The sequence below is a fragment of the Balaenoptera borealis genome (genome assembly GCF_965194805.1).
Source record: "Balaenoptera borealis genome assembly, chromosome: 1".
Classification (NCBI taxonomy): Eukaryota; Metazoa; Chordata; class Mammalia; order Artiodactyla; family Balaenopteridae; genus Balaenoptera; species Balaenoptera borealis.
This window is the reverse complement of record NC_138860.1, coordinates 158,990,987-159,013,162: the sequence shown is the minus strand read 5'-3', so window position 1 is coordinate 159,013,162 and position 22,176 is coordinate 158,990,987. Positions and strand designations below refer to the sequence as shown.

General features: G+C 43.0%; 1 protein-coding gene across 1 annotated transcript; it reads right to left on the bottom strand.

Moving 5' to 3' along the window:
* Positions 1 to 7,401: 7,401 nt before the first annotated feature.
* LOC309620690 (L-amino-acid oxidase-like) lies at positions 7,402 to 21,673 on the bottom strand (the record flags this gene model as incomplete). Its single annotated transcript, XM_082377548.1, is given in 8 exon segments — positions 7,402 to 15,599; positions 16,163 to 16,296; positions 16,526 to 16,594; positions 17,111 to 17,312; positions 18,416 to 18,528; positions 18,986 to 19,200; positions 21,440 to 21,494; positions 21,497 to 21,673. Coding segments are annotated over 8 exon segments (1,791 nt in total). The 3' UTR covers positions 7,402 to 14,773.
* Positions 21,674 to 22,176: the final 503 nt, after the last annotated feature.

Here is a 22,176-nt window from a genome sequence, read left to right as displayed (position 1 = left end):
TGTGGAGCCGGGAGGTCTCTGGTGGACCAATGTCCTTAACTCAGTTCTCCCACTTCAGAGGCACAGGCCTGACACCCGGCTGGAGCACTAAGACCCTGTCAGCTACACGGTTGTGGACAGCCAGATACTTTTGGAGATGGAGTTGAAAAGAATCGAGCTCCAAGATTTTCTCAAATGGAGAAAGCAAGCTGAGCTTGCAAGATGGCAGCTGCCGAGCACATCCCGGGAGGAGGCGGGGCTCCAGCTTAGCAATTCTTTATTTCATGGATTGTGCCTTTTGTCTTGTATCTAAAAAGTCATTGCCATACCCAAGGTCATCTAGATTTTCTTCTATGTTGCCTTCTAGGTGTTTTACATTTACATAAATGTCTTTCATTTTTCAGTTAATTTTTTGAAGGGCATAAGCTCTGTGTCTAGATTTTTTTTTTTTGCATGTGGTTATGTAGTTGTTCCAGCATTGTGTGTTGAAAGGACTTTCTTTGCTCCATTGTATTGTATTTGCTCATTTGTCAAAAGTCAGTTGACTGTATTTATGTGGGTCTATTTCTGGGCTCTCTATTCAATTCTATTGATCTATTTATCTGTTCTCTTGCCATTCTCAAACTGTCTTGATTACTATGGTTTTTTATTAAGTCTTGAAGTCAGGTAGTGTCAGTCTTCAAACTTTATTCTTCTCCTTCAATATTGTGTTGACTATTCTCGGTCTTTTGTCTCTCCATATAAATTTTAGAATCAGTTTGTTGATGTCCACAAAATAACTTGTTGTGATTTTGATTTTGATTGCACTGAATCTATAGATCAAGTTGGGAAGAGCTGACATCCTGACAATGTTGAGTATTCCTAACAATGAACACAGAATATCTATTTATTTTGCTCAGTTATCTTTTAAAACACTGATTTGAGGACTAATTGCATTGTGGTAAGAGAAAATACTCCATATGATTTCAACCCTTTGAAATGTGGGACTTTGATCAATTTTTACAAAAGTTCCATGAACGATTGGAAATTATGTATATTCTGCAGCTTTACTGAGACAGTGTCTGTGTATGTTCCATTAGGCAGGTTTGTTATTGTTCTTTTAAGAATCTTTCATATACTTACTGAATTTTTTGGCCTGCTTTTTGAATCAGTTACTGAAAGATATGTGTGGAAATCTTCCACTGTAGTTGTGAATTGGTCTATTTCTCCTTGTATTCTGTCGGGTTTTGCCATATATATTTTGAGACCATGTTTATATACATGCACAATAGAATTGTTATAACTTTTTTGTAAGTTGAAACTGCTATCATTATGAAATGTACCTCTCTACCTCTACTAATGCTTTTTTCTTAAATTATATTCTATGTGTTATCATTGAAGATATCTCAGCTTTCTTTGATTAGGTTTGCATGGTAGTTCTTCTTTGATATTAACCTTTCTGTATTCTTATATTTTAAATATATCTTATAAACAATAAATCGAGTTGAGGTTTTTAGTAATAGATTTATTAAGATATAATTCACATACCATACAATCCACCCATTTAAAGTGTACAACTCTGTGGTTATTAGTATATTCATGGAGTTGCGCAACAACAACAACATCAATTTTAGAATATTTTTATCACACCCCTGAGAAACTCTGTATCTTTTAGCAGTCATCTCAAAATCACCTTGCCGTCATATATTTTCCTTTTCTGGACATTTCATATGTATAGAATCATACAATATGTGGGCTTTTGTGACTAGTTTCTTTCACTTAGCATAATGTTTTTAAGGTTCATCCATGCGGTAGCATATATCACTGCTTATTCCTTTTTATGGCTGAACTAGATGGAGTTTTTATGTATTCTGGATATTAGCTCCCTTATCAGAGATACATAAAATTTAAATTTTGATGTAATCTAATCTACTTGTTTTTCCTTTTATTGCCTGTGCTTTTGGTGTCATAGCTAAGAAATCATTGCCAAATCCAATGTATGAAGATTTTACTCTCTTTTCTGCTAAGGATTTTATATTTTTAGGTCTCACATTTAGGTCTTTGATCCACTTTGGGTTAATTTTTGTGTATGGCATAAGGTAAGGGTCCAACTTCATAGTTTTGCATGTTGATATTCAATTTTCCCAGTATCATTTATTAAAAAGACTGTCCTTTCCTCATTGAGTGGCCTTGGCACTTTTGTTGAAAATCATTTGGTCATATATATAGAGGTTTTTTTCCCCCCTCTGTTCTCTGTTCTATTCCATTGGTTGATATGTCTGTCCTTATGCTCATGCCACACTGGTTTGATTACTAAAGCTTTGTAGTAAATTTTGAAGTAGGAATGTAATACCTTTGACTTTTTTCCTCTTGTTTTTCAGAATTGTTTTTGCTATTCAGGGCCTCTTGAGATTCGATCTGAATTTAGGATGAATTTTTCTATTTCTGCAACAACAATAAAAAGGCATTGGGATTTTCATAGGCATTGTATCAAATCTGTAGATTGCTTTGGGTAGTATTGACAACTTAACAATATTATATCTTCTAATTCATGAACGTGAGATATCTTTCCTTTTATTGGTGTCTTTTAAAATTTCTTTCAACAATGTTTTGTAGTCTTCAGTGTTCAAGTCTTTTGCTTCCATGGTTAAGTTTATTCGTAAGTATATATATATTTTGATGTTATTGTAAGTGAAATTTCTCCCCTTAATTTCGTTTTTGTATTGTTCTTTATTAGTGTATATAAACAAAACTGATATTTGTGTGTTGGTTTTTTATCCTGTAACTTTTCTGAATTCGTTTATTAGTTCAAACAATTTTTAGGGTGTAGTCTTTAGGTTTTTCTACATATAAGACCATGTTGTCTGTGAACAGAGGTAATTTAACTTCTTCCTTTCCAATTTGGATGCCTTTTATGTCTTTTTCTTGCCTAATTTCTCTGGCTAGGACTTTCAGTACTATGTTGAATTGCATGGTGAAATGGGCATTCTTGTCTTGTTCCTGATCTTTGAGGGAAAGCTTTCAGTCTTCTGTCATTGAGTATGGTGTTAGCTGTGTGCTTTTCATATGTATATACAGCTGCTTTTATTTTATTTTATTTTTTAAAAATTTATTTATTTATTTGGCTGCACCAGGTCATAGCTGCAGCACGCGGGATCTTCGTTGTGGCATGTGGGATCTTTAGGTGTGGCATGCAGGATCTTTAGCTGCAGTATGTGAACTCTGAGTTGCGGCATGTGGGATCTAGTTCCCTGATCAGGGATCGAACCTGGGCCCCCTGCATTGGGATTGTGGAGTCTTAGCTACTGGACCACCAGGGAAATCCACACAGCTGCCTTTAAATGTGTTAATTTTCCTGAGAATCTCACCTCTGCTTCTTCTCAGGGCTTTGGATGTTCTGTTTTATTCCTCTGCCTGTAATCTCTTGCCTCCAACCACCTATGGGTCTGCAGTTCCCCTGAAGTTTTCATGTGCCACAGCACCTACCATTGCTTTCAGCAACATCCACCCTAATATTCAAACTATGTCACTGTTGCTGTCTGAGCTTAAGTCGGACGAAACAGAAATCCATCTCTTGGGCAGCCCCCAGTTGTGCCAGAACATTGCAAACAAGTTCCAAGGGAAGAACCAGGTATTGGGTGACTTCCACCTTATTGAGTTGGGGAGGTGGTCGGCAAAGGTACACAAAAATGCCATGAAATTTTCTACTGCTTTTAGTGTTGTTTTTTAAAAATTAGGCATTTTCTTGGTTGCTACAGATCCTTGGCTGGTTTCTTGAGCTCCCACAACACTATTTCTGGTCAATCTGTTGTTGTTTACTTGGCATTTCCAGGGAGGAAGAGGGGCCTGGAGCTCCTGCCGTCTTGCTGACATCACTGTCAGATAGCTTTAAAAGTTTTATTTTTCTAAAAAAAAATCACATTTGGTGTCTGATCCATTTTGAATTGGATTTTGTATGATTGTCTGGTTTTGTATTATAACTCCACCACATTCTTGCTATTTGGCTTTGGGAAAATTACTTGACCTCTCATGCCTCAGTTTTTTCTTCAATAAGATGAGGGGCAAAATAATATCTACTTCATAGAGTTATTGAGAGGCCTTATTCATATATATGTACAGTACTCAGAAAAGTGACTGGAAATTAGTATTTTCTCAGTAAGTGCTACTTGCCATAAATATTTTTATATCCGTTTGATCTGGTAATCCACTTGTTCCTTGGAAGCTCAGAGGGGACTGACCTAATTAAGTTTCAGAAAAGCCTCAGCTCTACCACTTAGCATACCTTGAAAATCCTCATGGCTGTGTGGGAGTACTGAAAAAGGTAGGCTCAAGTGTGAACAGTGGATTCTATTGTGCTAAATAAATATGTTTCCTTTCTCTTCCCTTTCCTTGTACCAGTATGGCAGTTTGAATACAGAGTGTTCCATGTAAGTATTTTTATTGATCTAACCATTAGCTCAATTTATAGAAACCTTGAAAGTCTTCCTTGTTTATATATTTCCTGGGGGCAAAGCTCATTAAAAAATTCCTAGAACCTAGGTGTGCCTCTGCACTCTGTTCCCCCAAGAATTTCTTTTTTTAGTCTGTTTAAACTTTATCTATCTATCTATCTATCTATCATTTATCTATCTATATTAAGCTTAAGGTGTTTAACATGTTGATTTTTAAAAATTAAAGTATAATTGATTTATAATATTAGTTTCAGGTGTACAGCATAGTGATTCAATATTTTTATAGATTTTAGTCTATTCAAAGTTATTATAAAATATTGGTTTTATTCTCTGTGTTATACAATATATTCTTGTATCTTTATTTTATACATAGTGGTTAGTACCTCTTAATTCCCTACCCCTATCTTGCCCCTCCTCCATCCCTCTTCCCAATGATAACCACTAGTTTGTTCTCTATATGTGAGTCTATTTCTGTTTTGTCATATTTATTCATTTGTTTTATTTTTTAGATTCTACACATAAGTGATAACATACACTATTTGTCTTTCTCTGACTTATTTCATTAAGCATAATATCTTCAGGCCCATCCATGTTGTTGCAAAAGGCAAAATTTTTTTCTTTTTATGCTGAGTAATATTCTATTGTATATATACACACCACATCTTCTTTACCTATTCATCTGTTGATGGGAATTTAGGTTGCTTTAATATCTTGGTAACTGTAAATAATGCTGCTATGAACATTGGGGTACATGTGTCTTTTTGAATTAGTGATTTTGTTTTCATCAGATATATACCCAAGAGTGGAATTGCTGGATCATATAGTAGTTCTATTTTTAGTTTTTTGAGGAACCTCCATACTGTCTTTCACAATGGCTGCACCAGTTTACATTCCCACCAACAAGTGTACTAGCGTTCCCTTTTCTCCACATCCTTGCCAACATTTATTATTTGTGGTTTTTTTGATGATAGCCATTCTGACAGGTGTGAGGTGATATCTCATTTCTGTTTTGATTTGTATTGAATAATTCCCTGATGACTAGTTATGTTGAACATCTTTTCATGTGCCTGTTGGCCATCTGCATGTCCTCTTTGGGAAGGTATCTATTCAGGTCTTCTGCCCATTTTTTAAAAATTAATCAATTAATTAATTAATTAATTAATTAATTATGGCTGTGTTGGGTCTTCGTTTCTCTGCGAGGGCTTTCTCTAGTTGTGGCAAGTGGGGGCGACTCTTCATCACGGTGCGCGGGCCTCTCACTATCGCAGCCTCTCTTGTTGCAGAGCACAGGCTCCAGACACGCAGGCTCAGTAGTTGTGGCTCACGGGCCCAGTTGCTCTGCGGCATGTGGGATCTTCCCAGACCAGGGCTCGAACCCGTGTCCCCTGCATTGGTAGGCAGATTCTCAACCACTGCACCACCAGGGAAGCCCTATATTTGTTCCTGATTTTAATATGTAGTAATGTATGTTTCATTTAAAAGTTCTTTTCACTCATCATTATTTTCAAAGATTTATTTGTGATGATACATAGATCATGTAGCTCATTCATTTTTAACTGCTGCATAGAATTCCATTCCCTGGATATGCTTCAATTGATTTATTCACTCCCTTACTGATGAACATATGCTGAATAGATAACATGTAATTTCCATCTATCTTACTCTCTCAGTTTCCTATGCATTTATTACTAATTCATCTTCAAATGTAACCCACAACTGTCTACATTTCCTCTCAAATTCAAATATGTCAGACTTTCTTGTTCCTTCTTGTTGGAGACATCTCTCCTGGAGCTTTTTGACCTGCTTTAATATGTTCTGTTTACTCTATCAGCATCCTGAAATCTCACTTTTCTATCATATTGAGTGGTCCTCTGCCTCTCTCCTATGGCAGATTCTCTGATCCTGTGACCTTCACTTCTGTGCCCATCCAGCCATGCTACATGTTCATGCAAGGAGCTGTACTGGAAGAATTAGAAGCATGAGCTTCAGAAGAAGACAGACCTAGGTTGAATCACATTTATGAGAACATTTATTACTTTTAATGTGCCTCAATTTCTTCATTTATATGATAGACATAAAACACCTTACAGGGTTGCTGTGAGGGTTAAATGAAATGCTCTTTTAGTTATTAGATATATGTATTGCAAATGATTTCTCCCAGGCTGTACCATACTTTTCTATTTGTTTGTAGTAACTTGTAATGAATAGATATTTTATATTTTATTAGTAGTCAAATTTATCATCCTTAATGATTTTTATTTTATAGGTAATCCTTCTGTACCCCAAGCTCATGAAGAGTTATAATTTCTTCCAAAATTTTTAAAGTTTTGTTTTCACATTAATATATCTGAAATTGATCCATGTTTATGGGTGATATATAGGAATCCATTTTTTCATATGGGTAATGAATTGTCCTAAAGTCAAATATTGAACTGATCATCTTTTCCTACTTTGACTTGCAATGCGTACTTTTGTCATATTAATATTCCATATGTGCACATCTGTTTCTGGCTCTTTATTATGTTTTATTGGTCTAATACCACAGTCTTAATCACCTTACATTTTTAATAAATCTTAATAGCTTTAAAAGTTTTTAAAATTCTTTTTAGTCTTTTTGCTCTTTCACAAAATTGCTGAACTCTTATATAAATTTACATCATAATTTTAATTTATTCTCAGGGTTTGTAGACAATGATTTAATATCAATATAGGCAGTGATATTATTTGTGGATGCTAGCAGTTTTGTTTCATCCTTACCAATTCTTATACTTTATATTTATTTTTCTTATCATATTGCATAACTAGGTAACCAGAACAGTTTGAGGAGAGGTGGTCATTGTGGACATCTTTGTCTTATCCCTGATTTGGGGGAGGTTTATATCAAATATTTCACCATGAAGTTCGATGTTTACTATAGGCTTTTAGGAGATACCCTTTATTGGGTTAAGAAAGTTTCCTTTAATATATGTGTGTGTGTGTGTGTGTGTGTGTGTGTGTGTGTGTGTGTGTGTGTGTATGTGTGGGTGTATCTTGTATACATGGGATACGGTTTGCTAATATATCAAACATTTACATCTGTGTTCATAAGTGAGATCGGTCCATAGCTTTTTTTTCTTAAACTTTCTTTTTCTGGGTTTGGTATCAAATTAGACTGGTCATCTAAAATGAATTTGAGAGCATTCCCCTTTTTTCTCCTATTATTTGGAACACTTTGTATAAAATTAGGACTGTATGTCACTTGAACATTTGGCAGAATTTAGCTTTAAAACTTCCAGGGGTTTTTTTTTTTTTTTTTGAGGGAGGCATGAGTTATTATAAACTATTAATCCTATGTATTTAAAGGTTGTAGATCAATGCAGGTATTTAAAATTCTCTTAATTCAGTTTTGGTAAATTATATTCTTATATGAAATTGCCAGTTTCACCTAAATTATATTTTTATATGAAATTATCTTTTTCATCAATTTGAAAATTACCCATTTTCAAATTTATTGGTATAAAGTTATTCATAAATCTCTGAAAGGCTCTCTTGTCCTTGGCTGAGCGAGGCTGTTCTCCGGGAAATCTGTCTGTGTCAGCATCGCAGTCATCAGAGCCCAGGTTACAGGAGGCAGGGATCCTGCCTCTTATAAAGTTATTCAAAAAATCTCTTATGATATTTTAAAAACTTCAATTATATCTGTAGTTATTACCCTTTTTAAAGTCCTATTATTGTTTATTTTTCCTCTCCAGTGTGGTACAGTTTACACAGCACTGGAATTATTTGTTTCTTAAACGTTTGATAGAACCCTGTGAGATCATCAGGGTTTGTTGCTTTTTGAGGGAGAGTTGGGCCTTTGACAACTTTATTTTCATTATTATGATTGGTCTGTTTAAACTTTCCTATGTCTTCTAAGATCAGTTTTGTTAACTTTCATTTTCTGAGAAAATACTCTATTACATCCAGGTATGAAATTTACTTGCATGTAGCTGGGAAAAGCAGTCTAAGTACGATTTTTGTTGTTGTTGTTGTTACTCTGTACTAGTTATTTCCTCATTCTCATTTTTTATATTAGACATTTGTGTTTTCTTCTATTTTTTTCCTTGAGTAGGTTAGCTAATAACTTATCTATTTATATTTGTTATTTTAAAAAGCTCTTGCATTTATTAATGCTAATGTTTTACTTTCTAAGTAATATCTTTATTAAATCCTTACTTCTGTTTTTCTTATGTTTACTCTCGCATTCTTTTTCTGATATTTTGAGTTGGAAGCCAGCTTATGGTCACAAAATGGTTGCTGCAGCTCTAGCAATCTCATCTGAGGTGTAGGTAAGAAGAAAGGAAAGAGTAAGGGCCAGAAAGGGAACCACTTCAGCTGAGCCAGCTTCCTTTAAGGAGCTTTTCTAGAAGTTTTATTCAAAAGCTTTGTTTATATTTCATTGGCCATGCTTATCTCCAAAAGAGGCTGGGAAATGTGGATTTTTAGCTGGGCACATTGCCATTTAAACAGCAGAGGGACTTGTTACTAACAAAGGGGATAATAGTATCTGTAGGTAATTTGTTGCAGATTTTTAAATCTTTGAAGGTCAGTAACTTTGCTAAACCTTTATCTTGGTATGGGCTGTACTGTGTTATTTCTTTTAGAGGATACAGTATATTTTATCTCCAATCACCTTCCTCCTGACTTATAGGTTATTCTTGTCCAGGATTTTGGTTCTATCGTAAAAACTTTTAACACTAAAAAGTGGCCACAGTTATTATTGTTTTACACATGCTTACAAAATTATTTGCTCACTATTCTTTTTCCCATTTAGAATTTTCCTCTGGAATTATTCTTCCTGAAGTACACTCTGTGGAAGATCCTTTAGTGAGGTTCTGTTCATGGTAAAACCCATCAGTTTTTGTTACCTAGAAATGTCTTGTTTCATCTTTATTACTGAAAGATATTTTTGCTGGTTTTAGAGCTCTAGGCTGTTGGTTATTTTCTCTAAGCACTTTGAGGTGGTATTCCAACGTATTCTGGTCTGTGTTGCTATTGAGAAGCCAGCCATCAATTTAATCAGCAGTCCTTCATAGGTAATCTCTCTTTTTTGGCTGCTTTTGGCATCTTATGTTTGTCTTTTGTATTCAGCCAGTTTGACCATGATGTGTCCAGGTATACATTTCTTTTTACCTATCCAGCTTGGGAATTTGTTGGACTTCCTTCATTTGTTTTATGTATTTCATCAATTCTGGAAAATTCTCAGTTATTATTTCTTCAATATTGCCATTCTCTCATTCTATCTATTCTCTCCTGCTATATCAGATTAAATTTATATTGAATGTTCTCCCTTTATCCTACATGGCTGTTAAGTTCTTTTTCATATTTCTCATCTCTTTGTTTCTAAGTAATTTGTCTCTAAATAGAGACAAATTTCTTCAGCTCTTTCTTCCAGTTTGCTAATTATCTTTTCAATTAAGTCTAACCTTCTATTAAATCTATCCCTGTGTTTCTAATTTTATTTATGTTTTTCACTTCTAAAATTCTCTTCAGTTATTTTTCAAATCAGACTGGCAAGTTTTTGATAGTCTCTTTTTCTTGATTATGTTTTTAACTCCTTTGGGTTTTTCAGTTTCTGTGTTTCAAAAATGTGGCCTGGCTTCATGATCTTTAAGCACACATTCAGTCCACAAACGCTCCCTGCCTTCCTGTTGGGGTGGAGTGTGGCACACTGGTGGTGATGGGCTATTAGGTCAGAACTCTCCTGTTGAATTGTCCTCTTCTTTTGAGTAGCTCAGGAACTCAGCATTAGTCTCAATATCTTACTCTAGTGCTGCCATACATTGAGGAATCAGCATTTCCATTGCACTGGATGAGATTGCGAAGCTTCAGTTCCAGCTACCTGCCAGGTGCACAACAGCCTAGAGCACAGTGGCTGACTCTCACTCCTCTACCCCCATGCTCATGGGGCTCCAAGACCGGACCATTTTGAAAGAAAACAATTTCCCAGTCTTCCCAGGAGCATGGTTGAAAGTGCTTCCTGAAGTTTAATTTGTATTTCCTTGGAGTATCACCAGAAAGTTTATTTCCTTCTTTTCTAGCCTTGGAGAGACAGGCAGGGGTCATGTCCCTGGTTTTGAATGGAAGCCCTTCAGACAACCAGAGACTCAAGGAAGAAGCAGCATTCTGATTCTTTTGGTTTAAGTGGATTAAAACATAATACTATGTCTGGCTCTGGTTTGGAATAACTCACTTTTTACTGCAGGGGATCTGGGAGATATTTTGATGTAATTTACATGTTAGACTAAAAATTTAAATTTGTGAATACATGCAGGGCATCAGATAGAGAATCCTGTTTATGTTACTTAGAGCAAAAGAAGCTTTCTAGTTCTCAATTCCTTCATTTGTAAAATGAAGGTGATGATTGTGTCTATTTCATAGAGGTTGGCTTTTTGGGGGGTGGGGTGGAGATTCAGTTAGAAAATTCAGTTAGAAAATGAATGTATGGTTCTACCACAATACTTGCAGTAAGACCCAATAATGATGGCTATTATTATTACCATCTAGTCTGGGTGCTTACACTTGCATGCTGGGTTGATCTCACTCGCAGAGCCTCAATTCCTTGTCTGTCAAGCAGGAAGACTAACAATCAATGATGAATATAAAATGCTTGGAAAAGGAAGGCAAAGAGGGGCTGAGTTTCTGTTCCTGGCAGGGTCCCCTTCCTCTTCCTTCTCCACCCCTCCTTCCTCACCCTTTTTCCTGGGGCCTGTTAGTGGGTTCTTAGCATCCAAAAGGGCCCAACTCCAAGTTCTAGCCTTGCTTCTTAATCTGGAGCTCTGGCACCTGGCCCTTGATGTACTCACTGGGTTCTAAGAAGATCCCTGGGGGCAGGAAGAGAAGATGTCATGCCCAGGGATTCCAAGGGAGACTTTGCTCAAGATTCTCCATGCTCTTAGAGTAAGCTTCAGCTTGGTATTCCCAGAGGTCTACCTCTAAGTGGCTTGTGTGGGTGGTACATTTTGGGGCGGAATGGGGCATGCTTTTACCTCTTGAGAGTTACTGGAGTCATTCTCAACTGTTGCTTTTGTTAAGGCATATGTTACATATGGCTGTTCTATGCACTCACCCTTCTGTGAGTGTTCCCAGATTTTGATGCAGAAAGATAAAAGAGGCTGCTCATTGAAATTTGTAGTAGCCATCTGTAGAGAGGCTGCTGGTTTTATGAGCCATAACTCTACTCTTTTCTTTCCCCCCTCAAGAAAGCACGTAGAAAGGAAATGAGGGAGTGTAGCATTATAGGCATAATGTGTTACCCAGACAGGTGGTCAGCACTGCCCATGCATATCTCAGCCCTTACAGAGCTCCTGCCACCTCTCCTGCCTCAGTGTTTGCTTGGTCTGAATTTTGTCCCATCTCTTTCAGGCCAGTCATTTCTCCCTCCATCTAGACTAGCAGCATCGTGCTGTGGAAAGAGCTAGACTTCTGACTCAGGCAGCCCTGGCTGTGAATTCTCTCCCAACACCTGGCTGTCAAAGCTTCAGCAAGTCACTTGATCCCACTGAGCTTTGGTGTCCTCATCCTTAACCTGCAAATAATTCATCTCTCAGAGCAGCGGGGGGCAAAGACTTCCTCCATGCTTTATGCACGTATAATCTTTAGGTGCCCTTTGTACAGGATCTCTAATCCTTTCAGCCATGAAGGAGGGGTGGGGTGTTATCCTGATTGTCCAGCTGAGGAACTGAGACTCAGAGAGGTTCAGTGGCTCATGTGGCAGAGGTGGTCTGTGTCCTGTCCTTCTCTTTGGGACTTACCTTGACTTTGCCTTATGGTTGCCAGCATCAATACCTGCTTCCTGTGCCTGGGGAAGCCACCACAGTAAAGTCTGATGGAAGGCAACAGTTCACCTCCCACTTCAAAGTCTAGAGTATTGTTCATTACTTGCTTTCCCTGACGCTGCAGCCAGGGAGTGGGCACTGACCTAGGCTCAGCCAGTTGGATGCTCCCATCTGGGATTTTGAATATAGCGGAAATGAAAAAGCAGTGGACAGTTGAGAACTAGTTCTGGCAGCAGTAGGAGTGTGCCCAGTGGTGGTGGTCCCAGTGGCCACACCAGCATGCAATGGCCATCTATCAGGCTGCTCCTATGGCAGGAGCTTGGCTGTGGCTCAGGCCACAAGTCTCCTTTGGCATCTGCCCACTTCCCTTCCTGTCAATTTTGGGAGCTTCTTGATATTCCTCCTCTCCTCTTTGACTTAAATCACTCAGATTTGGTTTCTGGTTTTTGTAATTAAGAACCTTGTGTGGCAGCTCTCCAATAAAAAGGTATCTCTGAACCTTTTCATCTTCTGCCTAATACTCCCATCCAAATGCTGTGAGTCATTTATCTCCAAACCACAGGTTGAGTCTGACTTCCACCCTTCATTCCCCCTCAGCCTACTTCATCCTCTCTGCACAGCTGACTCCATGGCCCTGGGGCCTCATTTTTATATCCAATGGGCAGAGGCCAGCAAAGAGCTCTTTGCTTCCCTGTTCTTCCCTGTGCTCCTCCCTGATTTGTTTCTTCAGGGTCCTCCTCTTAGCCAAGGGGGTTCATGATGAGCTCTTCCTATGGGACCTTGCTCTCCCCCAGTCCCATCTTCTGCTACGTTCTCTGCCTGGACTCCGCTTGGTCAGGATTCCTCCTCTCTTCTGAGAGCCTCAAGAAGGCATGGCCTTTGCCATGACACTAATGGGGTTACCAAATATAACAGACCAGGAGACAATTTGGAAAGTGACTTCTCCCTTGATGAAGCCGGGCTCTAGGGGGTTCACCATGTGTACAGTTTCCTAGGGTTGCTGTAACAAATTACTATAAAATTAGATGGCTTAAAAGAGCAGAAATTTATTTTCTCACAGTACTGGAGGCTAGAAGTTCAAAAATCAAAGCGTCAGCAGATCTGACTCCTTCTGGGGGCTCTGAGGCAGAGTCTGTTCCATTTCTCCTCCTGGCCCACCCTAATCCAATATGACCTCATCTTAACTTGATTACATCTGCAAAGACTCTATTTCCAAATAAAGTCACCTTCACAGGTTTTGGATGGATATGAACTTTGGGGGACATCATTCAACTCAATACAGAAGCTAATTTAGGAAAACAGTGTCAAGAGGTAGAAAGAGAGAGAACTTTAATGATGACTTATCAATTCCTGAACCCAATCAGTCTGAGTGAAGTGCGCTTCACCCTGGACTTTTCAGATATGTGAGCCAAAACATTTCCTTTTCCCTGAAGGTAGTTTGAGTTTGATTTCCAGCACCTGAAATGGAAAAAGTCCTGACTAACATGGGGGTGCGAAGAAAACCAAAATTAAGTAGGCTGGGGTTCTAACAATAAACCAAATGCAGTAAGAAAATGTTTCCTCTTTCTATCCCTTCCTCCTATAAATATGCCAGTCTCAGGATATAACACTACATGTTTCATCATGCTGGTCTCCAGAGTCTTCCTGGTAGGAATGTTCTCCAGCGACAGGGTTTACCACTTTATTTACTTCTTCCTTTTGTCTACTTGGATAAGTAACATATAACAGCACAAGAAGATCCACAGTTCAAATGTTTGGGACTCTAGGTAGGAACGGTTGTGGTTCAAAGGAAAGAGACCCCTGGGGTCTGAGTGTGGCCATTAAGGAAGGATTTGGGGAGAGGAAATAATTTCAGTTGGGCGTGCAAGGACAGGGCAGGTGTTAGTGTGGAACAGAGTGGGGAGGGGGCATGTAGAATGAGCTTGGTGTCCTCCCAGGGAGATGTGTGGACTGGACAGGCAGGGGCAGGGCGGTGAGTTCTGGTTGGTGATGAAGAGGTCAGGGTAGAGAGGAAAAGTCCATGGGCCAGGAGATATCTAGGAAGCCAAGTCCTGCTCTTGCAGGCTCAAAAAAGGGCAAAAAAGAACTTATCTCTCCCATCCGCCTCGACTCCAGCTGGGCCAAGATGTGAGGCCCCTGGCTCAAGCACGCAGTGTTGGGGTTTGCTGTGCTGTGGGTTCATGTGGCCAGTCTGTGGTTTAACATTGCTCTGGTTTGGGTTTGTCTGTTCCTTTAGGGGCTTCTAGCTGTAGATGACAGAAATTTGAGTGTTGTTGAAAACTCTCTTTTTTGCTTGTTACTATTATGCAAGCTAAAGGCTGATTCTAGCACAGTCCATCCTTGGTTTTTTCCTTCTCCCTCCAATTACCCTGACTCTGCGGATCCTTCTCAAGGGCTGGCAGGAGTGAGAAGCCGGAAAGGGGGTGGACTTGCCAGCTGGGTTCTCTGGTATTTTCGGGCTCTTTGTGGGCATGGGGACTAATGGCGGCATCTCTCCAGGGTCTCTGCCTCCAACTCCCACCTTGCAGCCTGCTTCCTTCCAGATCCCCTCAGGGATTTCTCTTAGGGTTAGAAATGGTTCTGGGTGTTGGTGAAGGTCTTCTGTCTCCCCGTGGCCTCTTTGTCCACGGCAGCCTGAATGTTCCTGGCTGCTCGGAGGCCAGACTTGATGGCAGTGTCTATCCAGGCGTGGGGCAGGCAGGTGTGCTCGCCAGCAAAGTGGATGCGGCCCTCTGGCTGGAAAAGCTGCCGCGAATAGTCCACAAATTGGTAGGGTGTGAACTCAGTGAAGGCGCCCATGATGAGGGGGTCCAGAGACCAGTGCTTGATCACAGAGGAGGGGCACATGCGCCGCAGCTCCTCCTTGGGGATCTGGTGCACGGCCGCCAGGTCCTCCAGGACGATATCCACCACCTGGTCGTTCTTCATGGGTATGAAGAAGAGGGAATCGTCGTCCACGGTGTAGGAGGCCAGCAGGACCCCCTTGCCGCTGGGGAAGCTATGGCTGGGGTAGTAGATGTAGCGCGAGGGCCGGTCGGTGATGGAAACCCCACCCCGGATGCCATCCCGCTCCCAGAAGGACTCGTTGCAGGCCAGAACTACCTTGCTGGCACTGGTATAATGCACCGAGCGGAGCGCATCCATCTTTTCCCGGGAGAGCGGGGGCTCAAAGGTGATGAGGCGCGTGGCCTTGGCCGAGGCGGAGATGATGACAAAGTCCGCGGTGAGGGTGGGCAGCGTCGAGTTGGGTTCGCCCACCCGGTAGGAAATCCGGACCTCAGGCCCATCCCTCACTACCGTCTCTACCTTGGAGCCCAGAAGGATGGTGCCAGGCTTCAAGCTGGCGTTGAGGGCTTTGGGGAGCTGGTCAAAGCCCCCGGTGATCTCTGAAAAGCTGTAGGGGTGAAGAGAGGGGAGAGGGTGAGTGTAGGAGGTGCAAGGTCGGTTTGCTGAGTGGCCAGCAGCGATCCCAGTGTGAAAAGGGAGGAAACTAGCCTCCTGCAGCCTGAGCTGGTTACTTCATATACCTCACCTTAACTAGTCTTTGTGAGGGAGGGATTATTGTTTACGTTTATAGCTTGGAAGAGGAACACCAGAAAAAAGGCACTTTCCCACGATGACATGCGCAGTCTAGCTCCAAAGTCCACCATGCAGTTTTGCGTCCCAGGGGGAGTCCTACAGACCTGCGTTTGGATTCTGGCTCCAGCCCTTGCCCAAGTGGTGTGAACTTAAGTAAGTTACATAACTTCCCTGAGCTTCAGCATCCTCACTGGTAAAATGGCTCTGAATTATAGTGCCTACCTTCCAGGTGATCATAGCGTTAAATGTGATAACCCTTGGAAAGTGCTTAGCGCAGCACCGGGCACACAGTAACTACTCAACAGTCAAAGTTCCCTTTCTCTGCTCTGAGTATTGGAGGAAGAGGCCGACTAGAGTCCTGGTCCAGATCAGCCTTACTTATTACTTGTGAAGACCATGTCAGTCCGAAGGGCCTCCAGGAGGGACTTATAGTATCCAGCATCCTCATTCATCACATCCCCGATCATCTTTACTGCTCCTCGGCTCAGCATCCCTTTCTTCAGCAGGTAAGCCTGTGGGGAGGTGGAAGCACCAGATAGAGGGCCCAGTGTGTAGGAAGGGGCCTCAGCAGGGGCCTGGGGTAGGCAAGGTTGGGCGGGGGAGGGGGGACTGGACTCTAGGGAGGTGAAGCTGTGGGCATTGGGAGGAGAGGGTCCTGGGATGCAGGGGACAACCCCAGGGGTCTAGGCTGAGCACAGACCCCCTTCCATCCCTATCCTGGGACTTCGTTGCCTCACTCACCTTGGTGGAGTAAGAATCATAATAGGACATCAGGTGGCTGCAGTTGAATTTTTTCAGACTTATTCTGAGCTGCAGAGGAGAGGAAGGGGGAGCAGCTTTGGATTAAAGTCATAGAGCCAGAGGCAGGACTCCTGGGTTCTCTGGATGTTCCTTTGAAGAGGGTGGGGACAAAGAGGGAGCGGATGGAAGGACCAGGGGATGGGAGCTTCCAGGACCTCCTAAATTGTCTCTTAACTTCCAAATCTCTCCTTCATTTAAAGACCTTTGGAGACTAAAATTTAAGGTGAAGACATTCACTGCAATCTAGGAGGATTGATTCATTACTAAGGATTGGATTACCTGGTGATTCCTTTTCCTTCCACTGCCTAATCAAGCAATGGGCCATTGGACCACAGGGACAGAAGAGATGGGGCTGGGACACTAGCGTTCTTAGGGGGTGTTAGAAGGAAGGCAGACCAATCATAAGAGTACCAGGTAGGAGTCAGGTGACCTGGGTCCACCTACTAACTTGCTAGGTGACCTTTGGCCAGACCCTGTTTTTTTCCTAACCCTGGAAGGGGGGGGGAGGGGGGAGACAGGAATCACCTTGGCAATGGACTGGTAGAAGAGATTCATAGCACTCTTGCCCTTTTCTCTTGGGTTCATGGAATAGCCTAGGAGCTCTGGGTTGGCCTTCACCTCCCTAGTACGATAGCGTTTTCTGTTGATGAGGTACCAGGTGTTGCCATCGTACTGGAAGAACTTGTTTAGCCTCAGGCCCAGCTTCCTGACATAGGTGTGGACCAACCTGGAACAGATACAGGCATAACATGGCACCCATCCCAATGGCACCTCGTTCCTGCTGACCTCACAATAGAAACCATTTCCAGGAAAACCAGTTTCTTCACGTGCCCAAGGAGCTCAGACTAACTGCTTCCTCACCTCTAACCTTGCCTCCTCTTACTCTAGCATTACTTCTTTTCCTCCTGTTTTTGCCCTGAGGGAGACAGGGAGTAGGGAGTTCACCCATCACTGAATGAAGGCCCTTAAGGAAGTCGAACATATAGAACTCAGATACAGAGACAGAGACATTTTGTTTCAGACAGTGTTTGAAATTCAAATTCTAAGTAAGTTTGAGGCCATATCTAAAGACTCCTACTTTGGGCTGATACTGTTAAATTTTGTTTTTGTTTTTGATGGTGTTTGGAGGGAAATCTCTGGTTCAATTTCCACTTAAGGCCAAAAAGAAGCCATATTTTTGGAGGTATGTAGGACACCAGGTGAGGGATCTTTTTTGTCTTGGAAGCCCCAGAACCAGGGGCTGGGTTCTCTTCCAGGAGTGAGTTCTGATTTAGGGATTGAGCATATATTTTGGTGCCAGGTGCCTCCTTGATTTTGCACAGCTTTGTCACTTTCTCCTAGGAGAACCTTGGGTGAGTCACTTAGTATCTCTGAGCCCAGTTTCTTGATTTGTAAATAGGAAAAATAAAAGTATTAAATTATAGAGTTGCGAGGATCAAATGAAATAATACACATATAGCACTTAGCACAGGGTGGGGCACACAGTAAGTGTTCACTGAATGGCAGCTGTTATTATTATTAATTATTTTATAGCTTAAAGTAGTATAATTGACATGTAAGTAACTGCCCATATTTAAAGAGAACAATTTGATGAGTTAATGGTAACTATTGTCATTATTAGTCTGGGATCTACCACTTTCTGTATGACCCTGGGCTCTGAGCCTCGATCATCTCTGTCAAGTGGGGGATCAGTGGTAGTCCTGACTTGCAGGATTGAATCACATGAGACAGTGAATCTGAAAGGGCTCTGACACGATGGCAGCAGGGCTGTGTTTCCTCCTCCTAATTCTTCCTCCTTGCCTTTTGCTCCACCCCTTTCCTGAGACTTACCTGTGGGACTCTGGGATTCGCATGGGCCCCAGCTCACAGTACCAGCCTTCTTTCTCATTCCTGAATGTGATCACTCGACCCCCGATATGGTCGCTGGCTTCCAGGATAGTTACCTGGTGTTCAGAGAGGCTGCTGTCATTCCCAGGGTCATGCTCTCCCTTCTCCCACCCTCTACTCCCACCCCCACGGGCCACAGGCTCTACTCTGGAATTCCCGGCAGTAGGTCCCTGAATGTGCAGGATAACCAAACTGGGCAGAGGGGGGGTTCCTCCCAGAGGGTCCTGAGTAACGTAAGTGAGGCAGAAGAGCTCCAGGGTTACAGGGGTCCGAACGCCTCTTGGTCCCTTCTGGTTAGCATAGCCTCTCTCTACTTTTATTTCCAAAAAAGCACAAGTTACAGTTAAGTCTCAGGAGAACCCAGATTTTTGAGGAACAATACCTAAGGTCTGAGAGACCTGGTGGGTTATGCATAGTTGTCAAAGTGTTGGCTGTAACCCCACTCCTTTTCTTTTTCCACACAACGAAGCAAACTGGAGGTGAATGATTGAGGCCCCTCCAAGGCCTGCTCACCTGGTGGCCTGAGTCCTGCAGGGCCTTGGCTGCCGTTAGCCCTGACATGCCAGCTCCCACTACCACCACACGCTTGGGCAGCGGGGAGGTGTGGAGGCCCTCCTGGGCTGTGACCAGGATAGACTCGTATTCGGGGTCCTGGAAGCACTTGACCAAGTCCTCATAGTAGCCAAGGCAGCTGGGAGTAGCCAACAAGAGCCCCAAGATCAGGATTCCTGGGGCAGAGAGAGGAATGGGGGCTGCCTTTCTGGGGCTCTGTACTCCGCCCTACCCAGAGTGAGCTTGGCTGTGTGGATGAGTGGGAGTGGTAAGATCAGGCAGTGTCACCAAACGTAAAATAGATAGCTAGTGGGAAGCAGCCGCATAGCACAGGGAGATCAGCTCGGTGCTTTGTGACCACCTAGAGGGGTGGGATAGGGAGGGTGGGAGGGAGACGCAAGAGGGAGGAGATATGGGGACATATGTATATGTATAACTGATTCACTTTGTTATAAAGCAGAAACTGACACACCGTTGTAAAGCAATTATACTCCAATAAAGATGTTAAGGGGCTTCCCTGATGGCGCAGTGGTTGGAAATCTGCCTGCCAATGCAGGGGACACGGGTTTGAGCCCTGGTCTGGGAAGATCCCACATGCCGCGGAGCAACTAGGCCCGTGAGCCACAATTGCTGAGCCTGCGCGTCTGGAGCCTGTGCTCCGCAACAAGAGAGGCCACGATGGTGAGAGGTCCGCGCACCGCGATGAAGAGTGGCCCCCACTTGCCGCAACTAGAGAAAACCCTTGCACAGAAACGAAGACCCAACACAGCCATAAAATAAAAATAAATAAATAAATAAAGTAATATATTAAAAAAAAAAAAAAAAAAAAAAAAGATGTTAAAAAAAAAAAAGATCAGGCAGTGTCTGTCGAATGTGTGGTTGTAAATGTGTGTTTGTGATTGTGTCTGTGTCTGTGTTGTATGGGGTATGAATGTTTGTGTGAACGTGCTGGTGTTAGTTGTGTGATTGTGAACATGGACTACAAGTTCACATGGGTGCACGTGACTAGAAACACAAAAGTGTATGTAGCTTCGTATTGGAGTGTAAATTCGCCTGCTTCTGTTGGTGAGTGTGTGTGTGTGAGCTTGTCCATGATAAAGGTGCTGTGATTGTGAGTTTGTGATTATTGCCCTGTATAACCGTGGGATGTCTGTGATTTTATGTGAAGGGGATGTGTTTGTGGGACAGTGTAGGCACCTGAGTAAATGTGTGGATGAATCTCTACAGAAAAGCGAGAGGGATTGTAGAAATGGGTGTGTGTTGGCCTGCGTTTGGAGGAGAGAGGATGATAGGTATGCATTTGCTTGAGTTTGAGAGAGAATTCGGTTGCTTGCGTCTTGTGTTTGATTCTGTGTGTGCATTTGTGCATGAGGTTAGGTGGCGGAGCACACATTCTTTGGGGATGTGTGCATTTGTGAGAGGATGTATGTGTGTGTGTGTAACACAGTTCTCTTTGGGGAAGGGGAGTGGGGAAGTGGTGCCCAGTTTCTCAGTGACTAATAGTGCCCCACGGGAACTTAACAATCCTGTTGTTCTTCTCCAGCCTCACAGTATTTTTCCAAAACCCTCCATGTTTTCTAATGTGCAGTCAAGACTGGAAACCATAGTTTATATATAACATGCAATAAGTCCAGAGTGACTACTACAATGAACCGTTCTTATGTACAGAGAAATTCACCTAAGAGTCTGAAACTCTGAAAGAGAGGCTGTGTGGTTTCCTTGGTGTCACCTGCTCTAAAGGGGAAGAGCCAGGAGCTGTGACACACTGAGCCCTCTTGCACTAGCCCTAGGTTTTTTGGCAGGTGAGAACCCCCTTAGTCCAGTCTTTGTACGGGCAGGACAACCGAAGCTCTAAGAAGAAAAGGGACCTTCAGGGACCATCCGCTGAGGAAGGGCAGGGACCCAGCTGGTTCCCAGGGCAGGCCTTTCCCAATGCCAGAAGAGCCTTCTGCAGGGGTGACCCCTCAGAAAAGAGGAGAGGGGTAACCATGCCTCAGGCAACAGCCAGTTGAGCCTCCCCACAGCCCCCACCAGGCCTACTTCAACCTCCCTAATCCATTCTCCACCCCTGACAAGTTTTCCCATCTCCCTGAGCTACCACCATTCCGTCTCAGTGCCATAACCTTCCCCTTGAGTGGGCCCAACCCCTAGACTCATTCTCCAGACCTGTATCCATCCTCTCAACTCACTTTCAACATCTGGACGTATCCATAGCCCCTGACCTAGCTCCTGTCCCGTCTCAGTCCCCACCTCCCTTCCCCTGGCCTGGCCCTATGCCCAGACTCCCCCCTTGGACCCATCTTGACCCCCTGGCCCATCCCCACTCCCCAGTCTAGCTCCCCTCCTTGTTTCACTGTCCAACACCTCCTTCCTCAGGTACTTCCCTCTCAAACCCAGAGAAGGGACCCCACTTACCTCTCATCTTGACCATGGCCCTGCAGCTCGTGCTGAGCCCGGGACAGCTCTCCCTCTCCTTATGAGGAGCCAGCTCCACCCAGCAGTAGCTGGCTTCCTCCCACTGGCCTGCCTCAGGGCCCTGTCGGCTGGGCCAAGCAGAGAAGCCCTGCCCTCAAGGCCTGGGCTGTCAGGGGAGATGACTGTCCCATCCCCAGCCTCATCTTCTGCACCTCCACCTTCCTCCTGGCCCATCTCCCTTCCTAGAGGAAGCCCCTTCTCCCAGCTCAGAGCCCAGCCAGTGGGGAGGAGGGGTTGTGGGAACCCAGCGGATTGTACCAAACCTGCTGTGACCATCTCCCAGGAAGGGGTGAGGGTTGGGAATGAGCATCTGGACTGGTTTGGAAGTCCAGTGTCTGGGCTCCCAGCACCGGGCAAAGCTCCTGGCTGCTCCCACTAGAGAACGTCCCCGTTCCACTGCTGTCTCACTGTGGAAGCTTCTGCTCCGAGGTGGGGATTCTAGCCATGAATTCCCATGGGAGGGCTGGGTCCTCCCCACCCCTCTCAGGTGCTCCCTCTGCAGGCAGGGCAGAGGTCTCTGGTCCTGCCCATTTGCAGTGGGGAGTGGCCTTTTTTCTCCTTTCCTCTGGGGCCCTCAGGGCTTCCTTAGGCACAGGCGGGTTTCTCTGGCCCTGAAATTTCTTCTCCCGAGGAATCAGGCCAGCTGGTTGTGGTGCCAATACAGGCCCTTTGTTCTC